Source organism: Phyllobates terribilis, unplaced genomic scaffold (genome assembly GCF_046119375.1).
Source record: "Phyllobates terribilis strain yellow unplaced genomic scaffold, ASM4611937v1 Scaffold_17__1_contigs__length_24005725, whole genome shotgun sequence".
Lineage (NCBI taxonomy): Eukaryota > Metazoa > Chordata > Amphibia > Anura > Dendrobatidae > Phyllobates > Phyllobates terribilis.
The window spans coordinates 6,539,330-6,565,091 of NW_027362777.1; the positions used below are offsets into that span (position 1 = coordinate 6,539,330).

Genomic DNA, 25,762 nt, shown 5'->3' on the forward strand with positions numbered 1-25,762 from the left:
ACTTTGACAACAAATGGCTTCATCCAACCAATAACCATGAGTGGAGAAAAAGTTTTTTTGTTATCATTCATATTCTCTGAAACAAGGCCAAGAAAGGAAAAATTCTGCCGGGGTATGTAAACTTTTGAGCACAACTGTAAGAGATTTCAAGAATGTGGAATGTTAATTGGAAGATCTAGGAACTGCAAGTTATCAGGCAGTAATGGGCAAGCTGAAAGGATATATAGGAGAGATGAATGTATGTGATCCTTATGGTATGTTGCTTTATTATTGCATGTACTGGTTTCTTGGTTTTGTCCAAAAAAAAAAACTAATGAAAAAAATCTCAAATGTATTGGATTAAAAAAAAAAAGACTAAGAAAAAGTCTTCTCCACTGTGTGGGTTCTCTGGTGCCTAATCAAATCTGATTTCTGGTTAAAACATTTCCCACATTCTGAACATGAAAAAGGCTTCTCCCCTGTGTGAATTCTCTGGTGCTTAATCAAAGCTGATTTATGGTTGAAACATTTTCCACATTCTGAACAGGAAAAAGGCTTATCCCCTATGTGAATTCTCTGGTGTTTAACCAAATATGATTTATCGTTAAAACATTTCCCACATTCTGAACATGAAAAAGGCTTCTCCCCTGTGTGGGTTCTCTGGTGCTTAATCAAATCTGATTTCTGGTTAAAACATTTCCCACATTCTGAACATGAAAAAGGCTTCTCCCCTGTGTGAATTCTCTGGTGCTTAATCAAATCTGATTTCTGGTTAAAACATTTCCCACATTCTGAACATGAAAAAGGCTTCTCCCCTGTGTGAATTCTCTGGTGGATATTAAGATGTGCTTTCTGGTTGAAACATTTTCCACATTCTGAACAGGTAAAAGGCTTCTCCCCTGTGTGAGTTCTCTGGTGCTTGACCAAAGCTGATTTCTGGTTAAAACATTTTCCACATTCTGAACAGGTAAAAGGCTTCTCCCCTATGTGAAGTCTCTGGTGCTTGACAAAATCTGATTTCTGGTTAAAATATTTCCCATATTTGGAACAAAAAAATCTATTGTCCGCTGTGTGTATTTTTTGATGTTTAAGAAAATACTTTTCAAGGGTAAAACTATTTCCATTTTCTGAACATGAAAATGGCTTCTTTCCTTTAGGAGCAGTTCGTTTTGTAATGCTTATTTTTTTATTTTGATTTTCCTTAGTAGTCGGTAATGAATCAGAAGACTGGAGCTGTTTCATAGGATCAGATGACAGATCTTTGCTGTGAAGGGATGATGGTATATCTGGAGTAATGGCATTCACTTCAATTGTATCCTGTGGGATCCCAAGATCATCTGATTTAAAAATTGAAGATGTCAGCTGTCCCTCTGATCTCCTGGTACAGTCATCTGCCAATAAATAAACAATTATTAATTTTGAATAAAATATCCCTGAAATTTATATTTTTGAACATTTCTACTTAAAACGGCTGTAGAAATGACAAGTTATTGACAGAATGACAGTGAAACGTGAAAACCTCATAGGATGAACCAGTAGAGCGTGGTGTTCAACTGCTTTTTCATTCTGCCTCCAAAATATGGAATAAGAAGCCACCAAACAATGTTATGTAGGCAAAAATGATACCAATAAAAACTTCTCATCCATAAATCAATCCAGCAATATCTGCTCTCCCAAAGTCAAATCTCCCCCTCACTTCTGAGCCTTGAAATGTGCCCAAACCACATTCAGCATCCATGTATTTGGCATTACTATAATAAGAAGAACCCACTTAATTTACGGTGTGTGTCTCCTGGAGCACAATCTGGGCACTATGTGTTGGGTAATAAAATGGCCAATGTGCAATTTTCAGTCTCCACCATCCACTTCGTGCTAATTTCCGGAAAGTGCCTGTGGAATCGATACGTCTATAGATTAATTCACTGCGGGTTATAATTTCCAAAATGGAGTCACTTTGTTATATTAAAGAAGTTGTCCAGTACTTTTTACAATTGCCCCAATGTCCCCCAATGTATTTACCCTGTACCCATAAGTCTTTTTGTAATTACCTTCTGCAGTCCTTCTTGCCTGTGAGCGGCACTATCGCTGGCCGCTGTCAGGCATCACGTGACCCCCGATAGCGTCACTCACAGGCTAGAAGGACAGCAGAAGGTGATTACAAAAATTCTTATGGGCACAGGGTAAATACATTGGGGTACATTGGTCAATTGTAAAAAGTACTGGACAACTTCTTTAAGGCTTCTGTAAATAGTGTGTCCAATCTCCCCTGGGATCTGCTCCCCCACGTCTGCTTCTGTCACCAGGCGCCGCCTTATTCATTCTGCAGGTAATGCTGGTGATGGATGAGACGTTAGAACCAGAAGCTCTGGGCGGCGCAGGCTCTGTCCAAACACGAAGATTAGGCAGCCTGGGACCTGTAGTACCATCCAGTCTGGCAGTATGGTTGTGTATTCTGTCCAGCTGAAGTAATCTACTCCCTGCTTCATCCAATCGGAAAGCACCGCACACTACTAAAGCTGGAAGCATATTGCCGGAAGCTGCCAGATACAGCCTTGTTCTCCTCTCGTTCAGTCCTCTGTGCTCAGCTCCCGGCTTGTGTATTTGTTTCTTCTTGTGACCATTTACTGACTACTCCTGTCTGATTTAGTATTTTCTCTGTCCTCCTGGTTATGACCCGGCTACCTGACTATTCTTCTTTGGGTTAAAGGATGATGAGCAAGGCAATCCCTGGGATCAGGAAAATGGAGTACATATCGCCAAGCCTATTCGTGGTAGCCATCTTTTGAGCTGCCAGGTGACCATGAACAGTGCCCCCAATACATTGTGTCGGAAATATATTCCTGCAAGATCTTCATTCATAAATGGCGCTCCTCCCCTTGTGCCCAGACAGTAGTGTACAACCGTATATAGAGTATTGTTGGATTCAAGAGAAGTTGGAAAATAATTTGTAAGGTCCATTTGTTTCCTTTTATCCTTTGTGAAGAATTCCAAAATTATCACCACATAAAGTGACACATGTCAGATTTGAAAATGGGCCCCGATTAGGGACAGAAAACTGGCTGCAGGAAGGGGTTAAATCAGAGTATTTTGGGCACTAACTACTGTAGTCAAAAACTGACTATAGACAAGAACACATCTACTAAAATGATCAAACTCAACAGTCTTCATCAGTAATAAATGAGTAACTAGTGGTGAAACCTCTCTGGGGTAATTAGAGTATGGGGCTCGGTGGCTCTTAGCAATCTAAACTATCATAAGGGACAATATTTTCTGTCAGGTGAGTTTCAAGAAGAAAGATTAGACATTGAAACAGAACTTTTTATAATAGTGCAAAGATGAGGGGTCTTAAATTTAGATCTCGGGCATTGGGAAGAGGTCATGGAGACCTTCTTTTAAAGACTACCAGGGAGTTACAGAGTCACATAAGTGAGTCAGGCCGATCACACCAAAATCAAACAAAATGAACCTGTAAAAAAAGACAGAATAAAAGATATGTTACATCCCCAACAACAACGTATATACAAGGGAGAGCTCCAACACTAAACCGGAGTCACACTCATTTATGGTGGACCATTGGAGCTACTATGAGTCCTGACCAGAAGAGTAGAGAAAGTATTAGTGCCCCCATTTCAGGAGAGATTGTGCAGTAATCTGAATTCCTTAGGACTGAAAACATAATGGAATTTATGACGCGGTGTGAATCCATGAAACCAGGGCTAGAGTCATGCCAACACATCTCCTGCAGGTGTGAATAAATGTATATTTTTGCCATCACCTAGGCACAGCTTAGAGATATATCATGGCACAGGTGTAATGATTTTTATGTAGTTTATCAAGATCCTGTCTGAAGTTAGTTGGTTTAAAAAGAAATTGAAAAGTCAGGATAAAGGGAAACTCTGTTGTTATTGTACAGAAATTCACACTTGCCCCTCACTGCACATTTAATGTTGTAGATCATAAAAGTGAAGTTTGGCCAGAAAGACTGGACCTGGTCTTGTAGGGACCATATGAGCACATTCAGCCACACAGAAGGGAGAGAAGGTAGATTCATCCAATAAGATATCAGGGATCTAGGAAGCCAACACCATCATTACCCTCCGCTTTCTCTTACAGGCCCATCATAATTTTGATTTTCTCACTTGTCAGCACATTCTATGTACGCTGTCATTTGGCTTTGTAGTTTATAGATCTGGGCAGGTAATGGTCAGCGTCTCCTAATCCCAGGGGGGAGGTGGATCCTCCAGGTTGTAAGTTCTACAGAAAAGATATTTTACAATTACACATAGTAATGTGAAAATTTTCGGATGGAGGAAAATGTTGTGGTCTAGCGGTAAAATGATGATCACACGATTGTGATACAGCTGGACTACACCACCGATAAAGCAGCCACAGCCCGTGACTGAGAAGAATCTGTGACTTGTCAGCATTTAGTACCCAGTACTCACCGGGATACTCATATGTAGAAATCTCCTCTTTACACCACTCATCACCCCTCACATATGTCTCTGTAGTATTAATATGGGTCAGATTTTCACCCTGAAATAAATATTGTAAAAGTCACAGACAGATGGAGAAGTCACATCTATGATCAGCTCTAATCCTGCCATCTCCACCGTTCTCATTACACAAGTATAAAACATATAATACTGGTGGATAAAACAAAACTAAGCACAAGACCTTCACAGCCGTCTACACATCATAGGGGAGATCTCATGATATCTTCTCTCCATCTACCTGATGATCATTGGGATCTTCTTGTTTACAGTCCTGTGGAAGAAGAGGATGGGGACATCTCTCTGGTGTTGTCCTCTTACTGGATAGATCTGGAGGAAACACATACAGGGACTGAATTCATTCTTTACATACAGATAATTATAGGCCGTGTGTATTTAGTACTGTCTATTACCTGGTGATGTGAGGGGCTGGGGAACCTCCATCATGACGTCCTTGTACAGATCTTTGTGTCCTTCTAAATACTCCCACTCCTCCATGGAGAAATAGACGGCGACATCCTGACACTTTATAGGAACCTGACACATACAATGATATCGTCATCCCCCCGATCCCTTCATAGCATTACTGTATAATGTCCCAGCATTCCCAGCAGTGTCACCTCTCCAGTCAGCAGCTCAATCATCTTGTAGGTGAGTTCTAGGATCTTCTGGTCATTGATGTCCTCATGTATCAGGGGGTGAGGTGGAGGCCTCGTGATTGGGCTCAGGGGTCTTCCCCGTCCCTCAGACACAGGGTCCTGACAGCGCTCACTAGAGGTCTTCTTCACTACTGTGTAATCCTGGTTATGGAGAGACACATTACTAAATCTCACTCCAGACATTTCCAGAGTCCTCACCTCTCCAGTTCTGTCCATCTGTTATTCCCATAGATAAGAATGATGTAATGTGATGTCATCAGAATCTCTCACCTCTCCAGTAAGCCGGAAGAGGATCCCTAGGGTGAGGTGTAATATCCTCTCCGCCATCTTGTCTCTGTCCATATCCATCCTTGATAGGTGATTTAGAAAAATTCTCTTATATAGAAGATCTTCACTGAGAGGATCCGATATTGTAGAGACCTGAATGAGAAAAAGAGCTGATGTAAAATCATAAAGAATTCTGTGTAATAATACAATTACTGGAGACAATAAGGGAAATATATCAGTAGATGTGTAGATGTTGTATTCTCTAGTCTTTTATGGACTGGAACATAAGTTGAATTGATGACTTAGACATCTCCTCCATACTTCCAATCACTGGCTAAGTTGGCCACTGCTGCAGTAAGAATCACCCAGAAACCCAAGCAGCAATGGTATTTTTATTATTTTACAACATTCTGCTTTTGTCCCTGACATACTAATAAAACCTATATATTTTAGGCCACAGACAACAAGCAGTTTCTTCCTCGTCTCGGCAGCTGAATACGTTTCTTATAGACTCATCTTCCATAACGCTAATTCTCGTCATATACATTACACATGGCATGAGAAATAACAACTTCATGATGAGGACGACATCTTCATCTTCTACTACGGCTCTAGAAACAAATTTGGCCAGAGTCCGTCACTGACCTCATCATCACCGACTGTCTATATGAATGTTTCCCGTCTTTCCCAGGTTGTAATCTTTTATCACGTTAGATCTCATTTATAAGAGCTTGTTTGTAAGAACACCAAGACAGGAGTTATTTGATGCTAATGTCTCCTTGTACAGTGTTTTTTTTTCCTGGATATTATGTTTCTTTTAGCATTTTCCTGTTGGCTTCCATATATTACATGAAAAACACCAAAAAAAGAAAACCAAGTGTTAATACATAAAATAAAATTGGGGTTGGCGGCACTGTGGGATCATTATACTGTATGTGGGGGGATGGTGGTATTGTGGGAATATTATATTCTATGTGGGGGGATGGCGGCACTGTGACAACATTATACTGTATGTGGAGGGATGGCGGTACTGTGACAACATTATACTGTATGTGGGAAGATTGCGGTACTGTGGGAACATTATACTGTATGTGGGAAGATGGCGGTACTGTGAGAACATTATACTGTATGTGGGTAGATGGCGGTACTGTGGGAACATTATACTGTATGTGGGAAGACGGCGGTACTGTGGGAACATTATACTGTATGTGGGAAGACGGCGGTACTGTGAGAACATTATACTGTATGTGGGAAGATGGCGGTACTGTGGGAACATTATACTGTATGTGGGAAGATGGCGGTACTGTGGGAACATTATACTGTATGTGGGAAGATTGCGGTACTGTGGGAACATTATACGGTGTGGGGAAATAGAGGTACTATGAGAGCATTATATTGAGAGGATTAATGACCGCAGTCGCTCCTGTGACCGAGCCCAGCCACCACCAGCCCCTGCTGCAGCTGGATGTGTGTTCTCGGACTGACATTCAGCTTAGTGCCACAATACACGCTGCCGACCAATCAGAGGCCAGCAGCTGACATCGGCATGTACGTCATTAGGGGCGCATGGAAGTGACATCATGCTCGCCTGTCGCTTCCAGCTGAAGTCAGCGGCAGCTCCAGAAAAGACACCGCGCGGCGAGGGAGCGGAGAGAAGGTGAGTATAATGTTTTGGTATTTTTTAAATCAGCGAGTACACGGTGCCCTTGGCCATAACACTACATGTAAGACTATGGGCTGTGCATTATACTACATGTAAGAGGATGGGCTGTGCATTATACTACATGTACGGACTATGGGCTGTGCATTATACTACATGTACGGACTATGGGCTGTGCATTACACTACATGTACAGACTATGGGCTGTGCATTATACCACATGTAAGGACTATGGGCTGTGCATTATACTACATGTAAGAGGATGGGCTGTGCATTATACTACATGTACGGACTATGGGCTGTGCATTATACTACATGTACGGACTATGGGCTGTGCATTATACTACATGTACGGACTATGGGCTGTGCATTATACTACATGTACGGACTATGGGCTGTGCATTATACTACATGTACAGACTATGGGCTGTGCATTATACTACATGTACGGACTATGGGCTGTGCATTATACTACATGTACAGACTATGGGCTGTGCATTATACTACATGTAAGAGGATGGGCTGTGCATTACACTACATGTACAGACTATGGGCTGTGCATTATACTACATGTAAGGACTATGGGCTGTGCATTATACTACATGTACAGACTATGGGCTGTGCATTATACTACATGTAAGAGGATGGGCTGTGCATTATACTACATGTACGGACTATGGGCTGTGCATTATACTACATGTACGGACTATGGGCTGTGCATTATACTACATGTAAGGACTATGGGCTGTGCATTATACTACATGTACAGACTATGGGCTGTGCATTATACTACATGTACGGACTATGGGCTGTGCATTATACTACATGTACAGACTATGGGCTGTGCATTATACTACATGTAAGAGGATGGGCTGTGCATTACACTACATGTACAGACTATGGGCTGTGCATTATACTACATGTAAGGACTATGGGCTGTGCATTACACTACATGTACAGACTATGGGCTGTGCATTATACTACATGTAAGAGGATGGGCTGTGCATTATACTACATGTACGGACTATGGGCTGTGCATTATACTACATGTAAGAGTGTGGGCTGTGCATTATACTATATGTACGGACTATGGGCTGTGCATTATACTACATGTACAGACTATGGGCTGTGCATTATACTACATGTAAGAGGATGGGCTGTGCATTACACTACATGTACAGACTATGGGCTGTGCATTATACTACATGTAAGAGGATGGGCTGTGCATTATACTACATGTACGGACTATGGGCTGTGCATTATACTACATGTAAGAGTGTGGGCTGTGCATTATACTATATGTACGGACTATGGGCTGTGCATTATACTACATGTACAGACTATGGGCTGTGCATTATACTACATGTAAGAGGATGGGCTGTGCATTACACTACATGTACAGACTATGGGCTGTGCATTATACTACATGTAAGGACTATGGGCTGTGCATTACACTACATGTACAGACTATGGGCTGTGCATTATACTACATGTAAGAGGATGGGCTGTGCATTATACTACATGTACGGACTATGGGCTGTGCATTATACTACATGTAAGAGTGTGGGCTGTGCATTATACTATATGTACGGACTATGGGCTGTGCATTATACTACATGTAAGAGGATGGGCTGTGCATTATACTACATGTACGGACTATGGGCTGTGCATTATACTACATGTACGGACTATGGGCTGTGCATTATACTACATGTACAGACTATGGGCTGTGCATTATACTACATGTACGGACTATGGGCTGTGCATTATACTACATGTACAGACTATGGGCTGTGCATTATACTACATGTAAGAGGATGGGCTGTGCATTACACTACATGTACAGACTATGGGCTGTGCATTATACTACATGTACGGACTATGGGCTGTGCATTACACTACATGTACAGACTATGGGCTGTGCATTATACTACATGTAAGAGGATGGGCTGTGCATTATACTACATGTACGGACTATGGGCTGTGCATTATACTACATGTAAGAGTGTGGGCTGTGCATTACACTACATGTACGGACTATGGGCTGTGCATTATACTACATGTAAGAGTGTGGGCTGTGCATTACACTACATGTACGGACTATGGGCTGTGCATTATACTACATGTACGGACTATGGGCTGTGCATTACACTACATGTACGGACTATGGGCTGTGCATTACACTACATGTACGGACTATGGGCTGTGCATTACACTACATGTACGGACTATGGGCTGTGCATTACACTACATGTACGGACTATGGGCTGTGCATTACACTACATGTACGGACTATGGGCTGTGCATTATACTACATGTACGGACTATGGGCTGTGCATTACACTACATGTACGGACTATGGGCTGTGCATTACACTACATGTACGGACTATGGGCTGTGCATTATACTACATGTACGGACTATGGGCTGTGCATTATACTACGTGTACGGACTATGGGCTGTGCATTATACTACATGTACGGACCATGGGCTGCGCATTATACTATATGGAGGACTATGGGCTGCGCATTACACTACATGTACGGACTATGGGCTGTGCATTATACTACATGTACGGACTATGGGCTGTGCATTATACTACATGTACGGACTATGGGCTGTGCATTATACTACATGTACGGACTATGGGCTGTGCATTACACTACATGTACGGACTATGGGCTGTGCATTACACTACATGTACGGACTATGGGCTGTGCATTATACTACGTGTACGGACTATGGGCTGTGCATTATACTACATGGATGACTGTGGGCTGTGCATTATACTACATGTACGGACTATGGGCTGTGCATTATACTACATGGATGACTGTGGGCTGTGCATTATACTACATGTACGGACCATGGGCTGCGCATTATACTATATGGAGGACTATGGGCTGCGCATTATACTACATGTACGGACTATGGGCTGTGCATTATACTACATGTACGGACTATGGGCTGTGCATTATACTACATGGATGACTGTGGGCTGTGCATTATACTACATGTACGGACTATGGGCTGTGCATTATACTACATGGATGACTGTGGGCTGTGCATTATACTACATGTACGGACCATGGGCTGCGCATTATACTATATGGAGGACTATGGGCTGCGCATTACACTACATGTACGGACTATGGGCTGCGCATTACACTACATGTACGGACTATGGGCTGTGCATTATACTACATGTACGGACTATGGGCTGTGCATTATACTACATGTACGGACTATGGGCTGTGCATTACACTACATGTACGGACTATGGGCTGTGCATTACACTACATGTACGGACTATGGGCTGTGCATTACACTACATGTACGGACTATGGGCTGTGCATTACACTACATGTACGGACTATGGGCTGTGCATTATACTACATGTACGGACTATGGGCTGTGCATTACACTACATGTACGGACTATGGGCTGTGCATTATACTACATGTACGGACTATGGGCTGTGCATTATACTACATGTACGGTCTATGGGCTGTGCATTATACTACATGTACGGACTATGGGCTGTGCATTACACTACATGTACGGACTATGGGCTGTGCATTACACTACATGTACGGACTATGGGCTGCGCATTATACTACATGTACGGACTATGGGCTGCGCATTATACTACATGTACGGACTATGGGCTGCGCATTATACTACATGTACGGACTATGGGCTGTGTATTATACTACATGTGTGGACCATGGGCTGTGCATTATACTACATGTACGGACCATGGGCTGTGCATTATACTACATGTACGGACCATGGGCTGTGCATTATACTACATGTACGGACCATGGGCTGTGCATTATACTACATGTACGGACCATGGGCTGTGCATTATACTACATGTACGGACCATGGGCTGTGCATTATACTACATGTACGGACCATGGGCTGTGCATTATACTACATGTACGGACCATGGGCTGTGCATTACACTGTGTTCCAAATTATTATGCAAATAATATTTTCTCAGATTTTCCCAAATTACCTATATGAATTGCAGTCATTGTAATTTTCCAGTCAAATAACTATTAGAGTACAATTGAAAGGTTTTTGTACAAACTGCCTATGATAACAGTATATTTAAAAAAAAATAAAACACTCAAACTGCACTCAAAATGCATGTTCCAAATTATTATGCACAGCAGAGTTTTCAACCTTTTCATTTTAATAAAGAACAAAAAAATGGTCATTTTTGAAATTATAAGCATTAGCAGGTTATTACAAACTGAAATCAAATAGTTTTCAACTCAAAACTTTATTCTAGGTGATGTTACATTTTCACATAGGACCGCTTGTTGGAAAGGAGCTTCTGAACTCTCTTATCTATTGAATTTGTCAGGTTTTGGATGGTTTCTGCTTCAATTGTTTTGCATGAGGACAGAATACCCTCCCAGAGCTGTTGCTTAGATGTGGCAAGCAATCCCCGCAATGTGCGTATCCGAGCACCCGATGCAAACTCAAGCAGCGAACACTTGCGCTCAACACTAGTCGCCATATCGTCATCTATTTTTTTTTTAAATATCCCAACCTTACCCCCAACCCTAATACAACCCCAACCCTAACCCTAGAGTTTGTTTTTTGCGCCGTTCCTCGTGCGGTATAAGTGATTAGACGACTTTATTCTTCGGGTTGGTGCGATTGCAGCGATACTAGAATCATATCGGGTTTTTATGATTGACAGCTGTCACTCACTAAAAGACGCATTTTTTAGTAAAATCTAGCTTTTGCATCGCCATATTTTGAGAGCTATAATTTTTCTATATTTTGGCCGACAGAGTCATGTGACAGCTTGTTTTTTGCGGGATGAGTTGACGTATTTATTGGTATCATTTTCAGGCACGTGACATTGCTTTCTATTCCGATTTTTGGGAGGCAGAATAAACAAAAAACAACAATTCAGGAAATGGTTTTTTTTTTTATAATTTTTTTATGCCGTTCCGCGTGTGGTAAAATTGATAAGGCAGCTTTATTCTTCGGGTCAGTACGTTTACAGCGGTACCACATTTATATCGTTTTTCTATATTTTGGTGCTTTTACACAATAAAAGCTATTTTATAGAATTTTTTTTTTTGCATCGCTTTATTCTGAGAGATATAACTTTTTTATTTTTCTGCTGATTGAGCTGTATGGCGGCTTGCTTTTTTGTGGGACAAGATGACGTTTTCAGCGGTACCATTTTTATTTATATTCGTCTTTTTGATCGTGTGTTATTCCATTTTTTGTTTTTGCGGTATGATGATAAAGCATTGGTTTCTGCTTAGTTTTTTTTTTACCGTGTTCACTAAATGGGTTAACTAGTGGGACAGTTTTATAGGTCAGGTCGTTCCGGACGCAGCGATACCAAATATGTGTACTTTTATTGTTTTGTTGTTTTTTTTTCATAATAATATTTATTGATGGGTACATTATATTTTTATTTTTGGTGGATTATTTTTTTGATTTTTTTTTTAAAATATTTTTACAATTTTTTTTTTCATTTTTTAACAATTTTTTTTTTACTTTTAGACTTTTTCCCACAATAGGACTTTTTTCACTCTGATCACCTGTATAGCATAGGGATGGAGCACCATCCCTGTGCTATACAGGCTGTCAGTGCTGCAGATGCAGAAGATACTTTGGTCGTGCACTGCATATGACCAAAGTATCCTCCTGCTGTCTGGTGACCCGGATGTTTTTATGACATGGCAACATTCGGGAAGCCGCGGCAGACAGTGTTGGACACCGGCAGGAGAGGTGAGTATGGGCGATCACCTCCCCAATCGACTTTGATCGTACATTGCATGGGTTAATGTGCCAGGCACATAGCACCGGGTGTCAGCTGTGACAATCAGCTGACACCCGGCGGCGATCACGCCCGCACAGCCTATGTGCGGGCAAAATCAACAGGGCGCACTAATACGTACCTGGCTCTGAAAGCCCAGGGGGCAGGTGCGTATTAGTACGCCCTGGTCTTTTAAGGGGTTAAAGTACACTCTGCACCCCATCTTGACTGAAAAAAAACAGAAATGTAGAAACTTTTGCAAATTTAATAAAAAAGAAAAACTGAAATATCACATGGTCATAAGTATTCAGACCCTTTGCTCAGTATTGAGTAGAAGCCCCCTTTTGAGCTAGTACAGCCATGAGTCTTCTTGAGAATGATGCAACAAGTTTTTCACACCTGGATTTGGGGATCCTCTGCCATTCTTCCATGCAGATCCTCTCCACTTCCGTCAGGTTGGATGGTGAACGTTGGTGGACAGCCATTTTCAGGTCTCTCCAGAGATGCTCAATTGGGCTTAGGTCAGGGCTCTGGCTGGGCCAGTCAAGAATGGTCACAGAGTTGTTCTGAAGCCACTCCTTTGTTATTTTAGCTGTGTGCTTAGGGTCATTGTCTTGTTGGAAGTTGAACCTTCAGCCAAGTCTGAGGTCCAAAGCACTCTGGAAGAAGTATTCATCCAGAATATGTACTTGGCCGCATTCATGTTTCCTTCAATTGCAAGCAGTCATCCTGTCCGTGCAGCTGAAAAACACCCCCATAGCATGATGCTGCCACCACCATGTTTCACAGTTGGGATTGTATTAGGCAGGTGATGAGCAGTGCCTGGTTTTCGCCACACATACCGCTTAGAACTTTTTGATGATAATTCTATCTTCGTCTCATCAGACCAGAGAATCTTATTTCTCATAGTCTGGGAGTCCTTCATGTGTTTTGTTCAAACTCTATGCTGGCTTTCATATGTTTTGCACTGCGGAGAGGCCTCCGTCGGGCCACTCAGCCATAAAAGCCCGACTGGTGGAGGGCTGCAGTGATAGTTGACTTTGTGGAACTTTCTTCCATCTCCCTACTGCATCTCTGGAGCTCAGCCAAGTGATCTTGGGGTTCCTCTTTACCTCGCTCACCAAGGTTCTTCTCTCACGATTCCTCAGTTTGGCTGGACAGCCATGTCTAGGAAGACTTCTGGTGGTCCTAAACTTCTTCCATTTAAGGAATATGGATGCCACTGTGCTCTTGGGAACCTTGAGTACTACAGAAATTCTTTTGTAACCTTGGCCAGATCTGTGCCTTGCCACAATTCTGTCTCTGAGCTCCTTGGGTAGTTCCTTTGAGCTCATGATTCTCATCTGGTCTGACATGCACTGTGAGCTGTGAGGTCTTATATAGACAGGTGTGTGCCTTTCCAAATCAAGTCCTATCAGTTTAATTAAACACAGCTGGACTCCAATTAAGGCGTAGAACCATCTCAAGGAGGATCACAAGGAAATGGACAGCATGGGACTAAAATATGAGTGTCTGAGCAAAGGGTCTGAATACTTATGACCATGAGATATTTCAGTTTTTCTTTTTTAATAAATTTGAAAAAAATTCTACATTTGTTTTTTTTCCAGTCAAGATGGGGTGCAGAGTGTACTTTAATGAGAAAAAATGACCTTTTTAGAAGTTACCAAATGGCTGCAATGAAAAAAAGAGTGAAAAATGTAAAGGGGTCTGAATACTTTCCGTACCCACTGTATATATCAGGATGGGTGGTGGTCAAAATCAACAAGCAACAGGTCCCATCATAGTTATGCCTCTGATTATACTGTGTGGGGGGATGGCGGTACTATGGGAACAATACACTGTGTGGGGGCGTCATACATCCTACATAAGGGGCATAATGGGGGAATTACACTGTGTGGGGCATCATACATCCTGCATAAGGGGTATAATGGGACATTACATTGTGTGGGAGCATCATACATCCTGCATAAGGGGCATAATGGGGGCATTACACTGTGTGGGGCATCATGCATCCTGCATAAGGAGCATAATGGGGGCATTACACTGTGTGGGGCATCATACATCCTGCATAAGGGGTATAATGGGGGCATTACACTGTGTGGGGCATCATGCATCCTGCATAAGGGGCATAATGGGGGAATTACACTGTGTGGGGCATCATACATCCTGCATAAGGGGTATAATGGGACATTACACTGTGTGGGAGCATCATACATCCTGCATAAGGGGCATAATGGGGGCATTACACTGTGTGGGGCATCATGCATCCTGCATAAGGAGCATAATGGGGGCATTACACTGTGTGGGGGGCATCATACATCCTGCATAAGGGGCATAATGGGGGCATTACACTGTGTGGGGGCATCATACATCCTGCATAAGGGGCATAATGGGGGCATTACACTGTGTGGGGGCATCATACATCCTGCATAAGGGGCATAATGGGGGCATTACACTGTGTGGGGGCATCATACATCCTGCATAAGGGGCATAATGGGGCATCATACTTCCTGTATAAGGGGCATAATGGGGGCATTACACTGTGTGAGGGCATCATACATCCTGCATAAGGGGCATAATGGGGGCATCATACATCCTGCATAAGGGGCATAATGGGGGCATTACACTGTGGGGGCATCATACATCCTGCATAAGGGGCATAATGGGGGCATTACACTGTGTGGGGGGCATCATACATCCTGCAAAAGGGGCATAGTGGGGGCATTACACTGTGGGGGCATCATACATCCTGTATAAGGGGCATAATGGGGGCATTACACTGTGTGGGGGGCATCATACATCCTGCATAAGGGGCATAATGGGGGCATTACACTGTGTGGGGGCATCATACATCCTGCATAAGGGGCATAATGGGGGCATTACACTGTGGGGCATCATACATACTGTATAAGGGGCATAATGGGGGCATTACACTGTGTGGGGGGCATCATACATACTGTATAAGGGACATAATGGGGGCATTACACTGTGTGGGGCATCATACATCCTGCATAAGGGGCATAAGGGGGCATTACACTGTGGGGGGCATCATACATACTGCATAAGGGGCATAATGGGACATTACACTGTGGGGGCATCATACATACTGCATAAGGGGTATAATGGGGGCATTACACTGTGGGGGCATCATACATACTGCATAAGGGGCATAATGGGGGCATTACACTGTGGGGGCATCATACATCCTTCATAAGGGGCATAATGGGGGCATTACACTGTGGGGGCATCATACATCCTGTATAAGGGGCATAATGGGGGCATTACACTGTGTGGGGGGCATCATACATCCTGCATAAGGGGCATAATGGGGGCATTACACTGTGTGGGGGCATCATACATCCTGCATAAGGGGCATAATGGGGGCATTACACTGTGGGGCATCATACATACTTTATAAGGGGCATAATGGGGGCATTACACTGTGTGGGGGGCATCATACATCCTGTATAAGGGACATAATGGGGGCATTACACTGTGTGGGGCATCATACATCCTGCATAAGGGGCATAATGGGGGCATTACACTGTGGGGGGCATCATACATACTGCATAAGGGGCATAATGAGGGCATTACACTGTGGGGGCATCATACATACTGCATAAGGGGTATAATGGGGGCATTACACTGTGGGGGCATCATACATACTGCATAAGGGGCATAATGGGGGCATTACACTGTGGGGGCATCATACATCCTTCATAAGGGGCATAATGGGGGCATTACACTGTGGGGGTATCATACATCCTGTATAAGGGGCATAATGGGGGCATTACACTGTGTGCGGGGCATCATACATCCTGCATAAGGGGCATAATGGGGGCATTACACTGTGTGGGGGCATCATACATCCTGCATAAGGGGCATAATGGGGGCATTACACTGTGGGGCATCATACATACTGTATAAGGGGCATAATGGGGGCATTACACTGTGTGGGGGGCATCATACATCGTGTATAAGGGACATAATGGGGGCATTACACTGTGTGGGGCATCATACATCCTGCATAAGGGGCATAATGGGGGCATTACACTGTGTGGGGGCATCATACATCCTGCATAAGGGGCATAATGGGGGCATTACACTGTGGGGGCATCATACATCCTGCATAAGGGGCATAATGGGGCATTACACTGTGTGGGGGCATCATACATCCTGCATAAGGGGCATAATGGGGGCATTACACTGTGTGAGGGCATCATACATCCTGCATAAGGGGCATAATGGGGGCATTACACTGTGTGAGGGCATCATACATCCTGCATAAGGGGCATAATGGGGGCATTACACTGTGGGGGCATCATACATACTGCATAAGGGGCATAATGGGGGCATTACACTGTGGGGGCATCATACATCCTGCATAAGGGGCATAATGGGGCATTACACTGTGCGGGGGCATCATACTTCCTGCATAAGGGGCATAATGGGGGCATTACACTGTGCGAGGGCATCATACATCCTGCATAAGGGGCATAATGGGGGCATTACATTGTGTGGGGGCATCATACATCCTGCATAAGGGGCATAATGGGGGCATTACACTGTGGGGGCATCATACATCCTGCATAAGGGGCATAATGGGGGCATTACACTGTGTGGGGGCATCATACATCCTGCATAAGGGGCATAATGGGGGCATTACACTGTGTGGGGGGCATCATACATCCTGCATAAGGGGCATAATGGGGGCATTACACTGTGGGGGCATCATACATCCTGTATAAGGGGCATAATGGGGGCATTACACTGTGTGGGGGGCATCATACATCCTGCATAAGGGGCATAATGGGGGCATTACACTGTGTGGGGGCATCATACATCCTGCATAAGGGGCATAATGGGGGCATTACACTGTGTGCGGGGCATCATACATACTGTATAAGGGGCATTACACTGTGTGGGGGGCATCATACATACTGTATAAGGGACATAATGGGGGCATTACACTGTGGGGGCATCATACATCCTGCATAAGGGGCATAATGGGGGCATTACACTCTGGGGGGCATCATACATACTGCATAAGGGGCATAATGGGGGCATTACACTGTGGGGGCATCATACATACTGCATAAGGGGTATAATGGGGGCATTACACTGTGGGGGCATCATACATACTGCATAAGGGGCATAATGGGGGCATTACACTGTGGGGGCATCAAACATCCTTCATAAGGGGCATAATGGGGGCATTACACTGTGGGGGCATCATACATCCTGCATAAGGGGCATAATGGGGGCATTACACTGTGTGGGGGGCATCATACATCCTGCATAAGGGGCATAATGGGGGCATTACACTGTGTGGGGGCATCATACATCCAGCATAAGGGGCATAATGGGGGCATTACACTGTGGGGCATCATACATACTGTATAAGGGGCATAATGGGGGCATTACACTGTGTGGGGGGCATCATACATCCTGTATAAGGGACATAATGGGGGCATTACACTGTGTGGGGCATCATACATCCTGCATAAGGGGCATAATGGGGGCATTACACTGTGGGGGGCATCATACATACTGCATAAGGGGCATAATGAGGGCCTTAAACTGTGGGGGCATCATACATACTGCATGAGGGGTATAATGGAGGCATAACACTGTGGGGGCATCATACATACTGCATAAGGGGTATAATGGGGGCATTACACTGTGGGGGCATCATACATACTGCATAAGGGGCATAATGGGGGCATTACACTGTGGGGGCATCAAACATCCTTCATAAGGGGCATAATGGGGGCATTACACTGTGGGGGCATCATACATCCTGTATAAGGGGCATAATGGGGGCATTACACTGTGTGGGGGGCATCATACATCCTGCATAAGGGGCATAATGGGGGCATTACACTGTGTGGGGGCATCATACATCCAGCATAAGGGGCATAATGGGGGCATTACACTGTGGGGCATCATACATACTGTATAAGGGGCATAATGGGGGCATTACACTGTGTGGGGGGCATCATACATCCTGTATAAGGGACATAATGGGGGCATTACACTGTGTGGGGCATCATACATCCTGCATAAGGGGCATAATGGGGGCATTACACTGTGGGGGGCATCATACATACTGCATAAGGGGCATAATGAGGGCCTTAAACTGTGGGGGCATCATACATACTGCATGAGGGGTATAATGGAGGCATAACACTGTGGGGGCATCATACATACTGCATAAGGGGCATAATGGGGGCATTACACTGTGGGGGCATCATACATCCTTCATAAGGGGCATAATGGGGGCATTACACTGTGGGGGCATCATACATCCTGTATAAGGGGCATAATGGGGGCATTACACTGTGTGGGGGCATCATACATCCTGCATAAGGGCATAATGGGGCCATTACACTGTGGGGCATCATACATACTGTATAAGGGGCATAATGGGGGCATTACACTGTGTGGGGGGCATCATACATCGTGTATAAGGGACATAATGGGGGCATTACACTGTGTGGGGCATCATACATCCTGCATAAGGGGCATAATGGGGGCATTACACTGTGGGGGGCATCATACATCCTGCATAAGGGGCATAATGAGGTCATTACACTGTGGGGGCATCATACATACTGCATAAGGGGCATAATGGGGGCATTACACTGTGTGGGGGCATCATACATACTGCATAAGGGGCATAATGGGGGCATTACACTGTGTGGGGGCATCATACATACTGCATAAGGGGCATAATGGGGGCATTACACTGTGTGGTGGCATCATACATCCTGCATAAGGGGCATAATGGGGGCATTACACTGTGGGGGCATCATACATCCTGCATAAGGGGCATAATGGGGGCATTACACTGTGGGGGCATCATACATCCTGCATAAGGGGCATAATAGGGGCATTACACTGTGTGGGGGCATCATACATCCTGCATAAGGGGCATAATGGGGGCATTACACTGTGGGGGCATCATACATCCTGCATAAGGGGCATAATGGGGGCATTACACTGTGTGGGGGCATCATACATACTGCATAAGGGGCATAATGGGGGCATCATACATACTGCATAAGGGGCATAATGGGGGCATTACACTGTGTGGGGGCATCATACATCCTGCATAAGGGGCATAATGGGGGCATTACACTGTGTGGGGGCATCATACATACTGCATAAGGGGCATAATAGGGGCATTACACTGTGTGGGGGCATCATACATACTACATAAGGGGCATAATGGGGGCATTACACTGTGGGGGCATCATACATCCTGCATAAGGGGCATAATGGGGGCATTACACTGTGGGGGCATCATACATCCTGCATAAGGGGCATAATAGGGGCATTACACTGTGTGGGGGCATCATACATCCTGCATAAGGGGCATAATGGGGGCATTACACTGTGGGGGCATCATACATCCTGCATAAGGGGCATTACACTGTGTGGGGGCATCATACATACTGCATAAGGGGCATAATGGGGGCATTACACTGTGGGGGCATCATACATCCAGCATAAGGGGCATAATGGGGGCATTACACTTTGGGGGCATCATACATCCTGCATAAGGGGCATAATAGGGGCATTACACTGTGTGGGGGCATCATACATACTACATAAGGGGCATAATGGGGACATTACACTGTGGGGGCATCATACATCCTGCATAAGGGGCATAATGGGGGCATTACGCTGTGTGGGGGCATCATACATACTACATAAGGGGCGTAATGGGGGCATTACACTGTGTTGGGGCGTCATACATCCTGCATAAGGGGCATAATGGGGGCATTACACTGTGTGGGGGCATCATACATACGGCATAATGGGGGTATTACACTGTGTGGGGGCATCATACATCCTGTATAAGGGGCATAATGGGGGCATTACACTGTGGGGGGCATCATACATCCTGCATAAGGGGCATAATGGGGGCATTACACTGTGGGGCCAGTAAAGGGGTCCTGTACTATGAGAACAATACGTTTCCTCCCTTCCTTTCTCCATAGTTGGGTCGTATGTATCTATTACAGGAAACAGAACAAAAACCTTATGATTCTTATAAAGGGGCAACACAAGACCCCAAAAGAGTCTCCGTGCTGAAGGGGTTAATGCCCCCTGCGCCCAGTAATGGGGGTCTCCACATACCTCCACCTGCAGAGCCGCCACCACATATATGGCTGCTCTGTGCGTACAGGAGCTGTGATGAGGTCACAGGAGGGGAGGAGTCAGGGGTCACATGATCAGGGGCCTCAGTGGATGCAGGACTCTGCTGTGCTGGTTGTCATGGTGCTGGATGAGCTGAAGTTTATGTGTGGGGTCAGGAGGGGTTTACAGTGTGGATGTAGCAGAGCCGTGTGTGTACGAGGCGTACGGAGCAGAGCCGTGTGTGTACGAGGTGTACGGAGCGGAGCCGCGCGTGTACGAGGTGTACGGAGCAGAGCCGCGTGTGTGCGAGGTGTACGGAGCGGAGCCGTGTGTGTACGAGGTGTACGGAGCAGAGCCGTGTGTGTACGAGGTGTACGGAGCAGAGCCGTGTGTGTACGAGGTGTACGGAGCAGAGCCGTGTGTGTACGAGGTGTACGGAGCAGAGCCGCGCGTGTACGAGGTGTACGGAGCAGAGCCGCGCGTGTGCGAGGTGTGCGGAGCGGAGCCGTGTGTGTACGAGGTGTAAGGAGCGGAGCCGCGTGTGTACGAGGTGTACGGAGCAGAGCCGTGTGTGTACACAGTGTACGGAGCGGAGCCGCGTGTGTACGAGGTGTACGGAGCAGAGCCGTGTGTGTACGAGATGTACGGAGCAGAGCCGCGTGTGTACGAGGTGTACGGAGCGGAGCCGCGTATACGACGTGTACGGAGCGGAGCCGCGCGTGTACGAGGTGTACGGAGCGGAGCCGCGCGTGTACGAGGTGTACGGAGCGGAGCCGCGCGTGTACGAGGTGTACGGAGCGGAGCCGCGCGTGTACGAGGTGTACGGAGCGGAGCCGCGCGTGTACGAGGTGTACGGAGCGGAGCCGCGCGTGTACGAGGTGTACGGAGCTGAGCCGCGCGTGTACGAGGTGTACGGAGCGGAGCCGCGCGTGTACGAGGTGTACGGAGCGGAGCCGCGCGTGTACGAGGTGTACGGAGCGGAGCCGCGCGTGTACGAGGTGTACGGAGCGGAGCCGCGCGTGTACGAGGTGTACGGAGCGGAGCCGCGCGTGTACGAGGTGTACGGAGCGGAGCCGCGCGTGTACGAGGTGTACGGAGCGGAGCCGCGTATACGAGGTGTACGGAGCGGAGCCGCGCGTGTACGAGGTGTACGGAGCGGAGCCGCGCGTGTACGAGGTGTACGGAGCGGAGCCGCGCGTGTACGAGGTGTACGGAGCGGAGCCGCGCGTGTACGAGGTGTACGGAGCAGAGCCGCGCGTGTACGAGGTGTACGGAGCAGAGCCGCGCGTGTACGAGGTGTACGGAGCAGAGCCGCGCATGTACGAGGTGTACGGAGCAGAGCCGCCTGTGTACGAGGTGTACGGAGCAGAGCCGCGTGTGTACGAGGCGTGCGGAGCGGGCGTGTACGAGGCGTGCGGAGCGGAGCAGCGCGTGTACGAGGTGTACGGAGCGGAGCCGGGCGTGTACGAGGTGTACGGAGCGGAGCCGCGCGTGTACGAGGTGTACGGAGCGGAGCCGCGCGTGTACGAGGCGTACGGAGCGGATGCTGCCCCTCTCCAGGAGCGATCACAGCAGCACGGCATGAGACGTTCTTGTACTACACGGACTGTCCTGACAGAACACAGCTCGTCAGGAGTAACAGTAGTAACCAGAAACTACTAGAAACTCTGCACCAAAATGAAGCAAATCCTTATTCTGGGACCTTCGCCTTGTACGTAACACCCCCGGATCCGGTACAAGCCGGGCAGATGTTCTCATTCATGTCATTTTCTGCTTAAGGTTCTGCGGTTTTCTGGCCAACTATAAAAAAAAAAAGCGTAAAACAATATTTGTTTCTGCTGCATTGACATAAGTGCAATCTTTCATTACATATAAATCTATTACACGTCGGGTCAATGCTGTAAAGGACAGTAAAGTGCCAGGGTTGTGGTTGTGGTTTTTGGGTCTCTCTACTTCCCTCCCAAAAATGCAATCAGAAACTTGTAACTACTGATCTCTCCACAGGAAGAAGCCGACAACTCCATCAATGGGATCATTTTATAAAATTAGGTCTTCGCAAGATGAAAATGGTCTCACAAACCACATTTTTTTTAGATGTTCCTAAAAAAAACCAAAGAAACAAAAATAATAACCTTACTTTGATTTTTTCCCCATTTTTCAATACTTTATGTGGTAAATTGAATGTTGTCATTCCAAACAACAACTAGTCCCACAAAACACAAGCCCTCCGTCTGTTAATGAAAAAACAAAGTTATATTTTTTGGGAAAAGGGGAGGAAAAAAATAAAAAATTGGTCTTGTCAGAATAATGTAATTGCTATATATATATTTTTTTTTAAAATTGAATAATTTTACCCCAAAATTTTGATCTCTTATAATATTATCATTCTTCTTGCGAGATTAATCATTAGTCTGTAAATAAATCCAAACATCTGGAAGATGTAGAACAATATATCTGTGATTCTCCTCTGCCAGGATAAGCGCGTCCTTTCTGTCCTTTCTGTGATGGAGAAAACGCTGGAAAGATTCAGAAAGTCCGATGAGTTTTTGGAGCTTATTGTAAAGGGCCTTAATGACGACCTGGGAAAGAAACCACCAGAAACAAAGGATCCAACCAGGTAAGTTCTAATGATCCCGTCTGATAAAATGATCAGCTTTATTTCCATGGGATTGTTCTGTAGAAGAGATGGGACCTGCAGCATTTTGATCCTGAACTTCACTATGTATAGATGTAGCAAAGCTTAATGTGACAATTCACACACCGCATTGATAAACTGTCTCAGAAGGTTAGCTCTCATAACAGAATTAACATCACTTATAGTGGAACTAAACTTACAATTTGTTTTCAGAATTGTGAAAATTATGGCACTTTGCAAAGCACTTCATTAGTTTCTTTGGCGTCATATCCATAAAATGATCATATTAAAGTGGCCTCCAGACCCTGCTTTTCCCCAGTGCAGGAGCGTTGCTGGGGTCCTAAGAGATCAGGGACCCCAGCCCCAAAGTACATGTTTCCCCATATAACCTCCCTGCCACTTAAAAGAGGATTTATACATATATAATTACAGTATACCACTGTTACTAATCTAAAATACACTATACAAAGACCAATATTCCCAAAATTACTACTATACAAGGCCAAAATGATACTGCTACACAATGTCCTCTACCATCACCACCACACAGTGAGTACATACAGTACAGACCAAAAGTTTGGACACACCTTCTCATTTATATATTTTTCTGTATTTTCATGACTATGAAAATTGTACATTCACACTGAAGATATCAAAACTATGAATTAACACATGTGGAATTATATACTTAACAAAAAAGTGTGAAACAACTGAAAATATGTCTTATATTCTAGGTTCTTCAAAGTAGCCACCTTTTGCTTTGATGACTGCTTTGCACACTCTTGGCATTCTCTTGATGAGCTTCACGAGGTAGTCACCAGAAATGGTCTTCCAACAATCTTGAAGGAGTTCCCAGAGATGCTTAGCACTTGTTGGCCCTTTTGCCTTCACTCTGCGGTCCAGCTCACCCCAAACCATCTCGATTGGGTTCAGGTCTGGTGACTGTGGAGGCCAGGTCATCTGGCGTAGCACCCCATCACTCTCCTTCTTGGTCAAATAGCCCTTACACAGCCTGGAGGTGTGTTTGGGGTCATTGTCCTGTTGAAAAATAAATGATGGTCCAACTAAACGCAAACCGGATGGAATAGCATGCCGCTGCAAGATGCCTTGGTAGCCATGCTGGTTCAGTATGCCTTCAATTTTGAATAAATCCCAAACAGTGTCACCAGCAAAGCACCCCCACACCATCACACCTCCTCCTCCATGCTTCACTGTGGGAACCAGGCATGTAGAGTCCATCCATTCACCTTTTCTGCGTCGCACAAAGACACGGTGGTGGGAACCAAAGATCTCAAATTTAGACTCATCAGAGCAAAGCACAGATTTCCTCTGGTCTAATGTCCATTCCTTGTGTTCTTTAGCCCAAACAAGTCTCTTCTGCTTGTTGCCTGTCCTTAGCAGTGGTTTCCTAGCAGCTATTTTACCATGAAGGCCTGCTGCACAAAGTCTTCTCTTAACAGTTGTTGAAGAGATGTGTCTGCTGCTAGAACTCTGTGTGGCATTGACCTGGTCTCTAATCTGAGCTGCTGTTAACCTGCGATTTCTGAGACTGGTGACTCGGATAAACTTATCCTCAGAAGCAGAGGTGACTCTTGGTCTTCCTTTCCTGGGGCGGTCCTCATGTGAGCCAGTTTCTTTGTAGTGCTTGATGGTTTTTGCAACTGCACTTGGGGACACTTTCAAAGTTTGCCCAATTTTTCGGACTGACTGACCTTCATTTCTTAAAGTAATGATGGCCACTCGTTTTTCTTTACTTAGCTGCTTTTTTCTTGCCATAATACAAATTCTAACAGTCTATTCAGGAGGACTATCAGCTATGTATCCACCTGACTTCTGCACAACACAACTAATGGTCCCAACCCCATTTATAAGGCAAGAAATCCCACTTATTAAACCTGACAGGTGGGGGATGGGAGGTTGCAGCGGCGGAGTAGCAGGCACACGCAGTAGCGGCTGCTGTAGCTACCACGTGTGCCCGCTGCTAAAGGGATATGAATATTCCCTCTTCTCCACTTCCATGGGCGTGGAGAAGAGGGAATATTCATTCTCTTTAGTAGCGGGCACGGAGGAGCGCTGAGCCGTGGCTCCTGCTTACAGTGCCCGCTACTAAAGAGAATGCATATTCAC

At 45.3% G+C, this 25,762-nt stretch overlaps 1 protein-coding gene across 1 annotated transcript; it reads right to left on the reverse strand.

Moving 5' to 3' along the window:
* On the reverse strand, positions 1-21,071 carry LOC141176182 (uncharacterized). The gene is made up of 7 exons (XM_073660177.1): positions 21,001-21,071; positions 5,402-5,551; positions 5,093-5,272; positions 4,886-5,009; positions 4,714-4,802; positions 4,425-4,515; positions 1-1,370 (listed from the first exon to the last, which is right to left on the reverse strand). Exons 2-7 carry the CDS (start codon positions 5,477-5,479, stop codon positions 355-357), a joined length of 1,578 nt encoding a protein of 525 aa, XP_073516278.1. The 5' UTR covers positions 5,480-5,551; positions 21,001-21,071; the 3' UTR covers positions 1-354.
* Between the last annotated feature and the right edge of the window lie 4,691 nt (positions 21,072-25,762).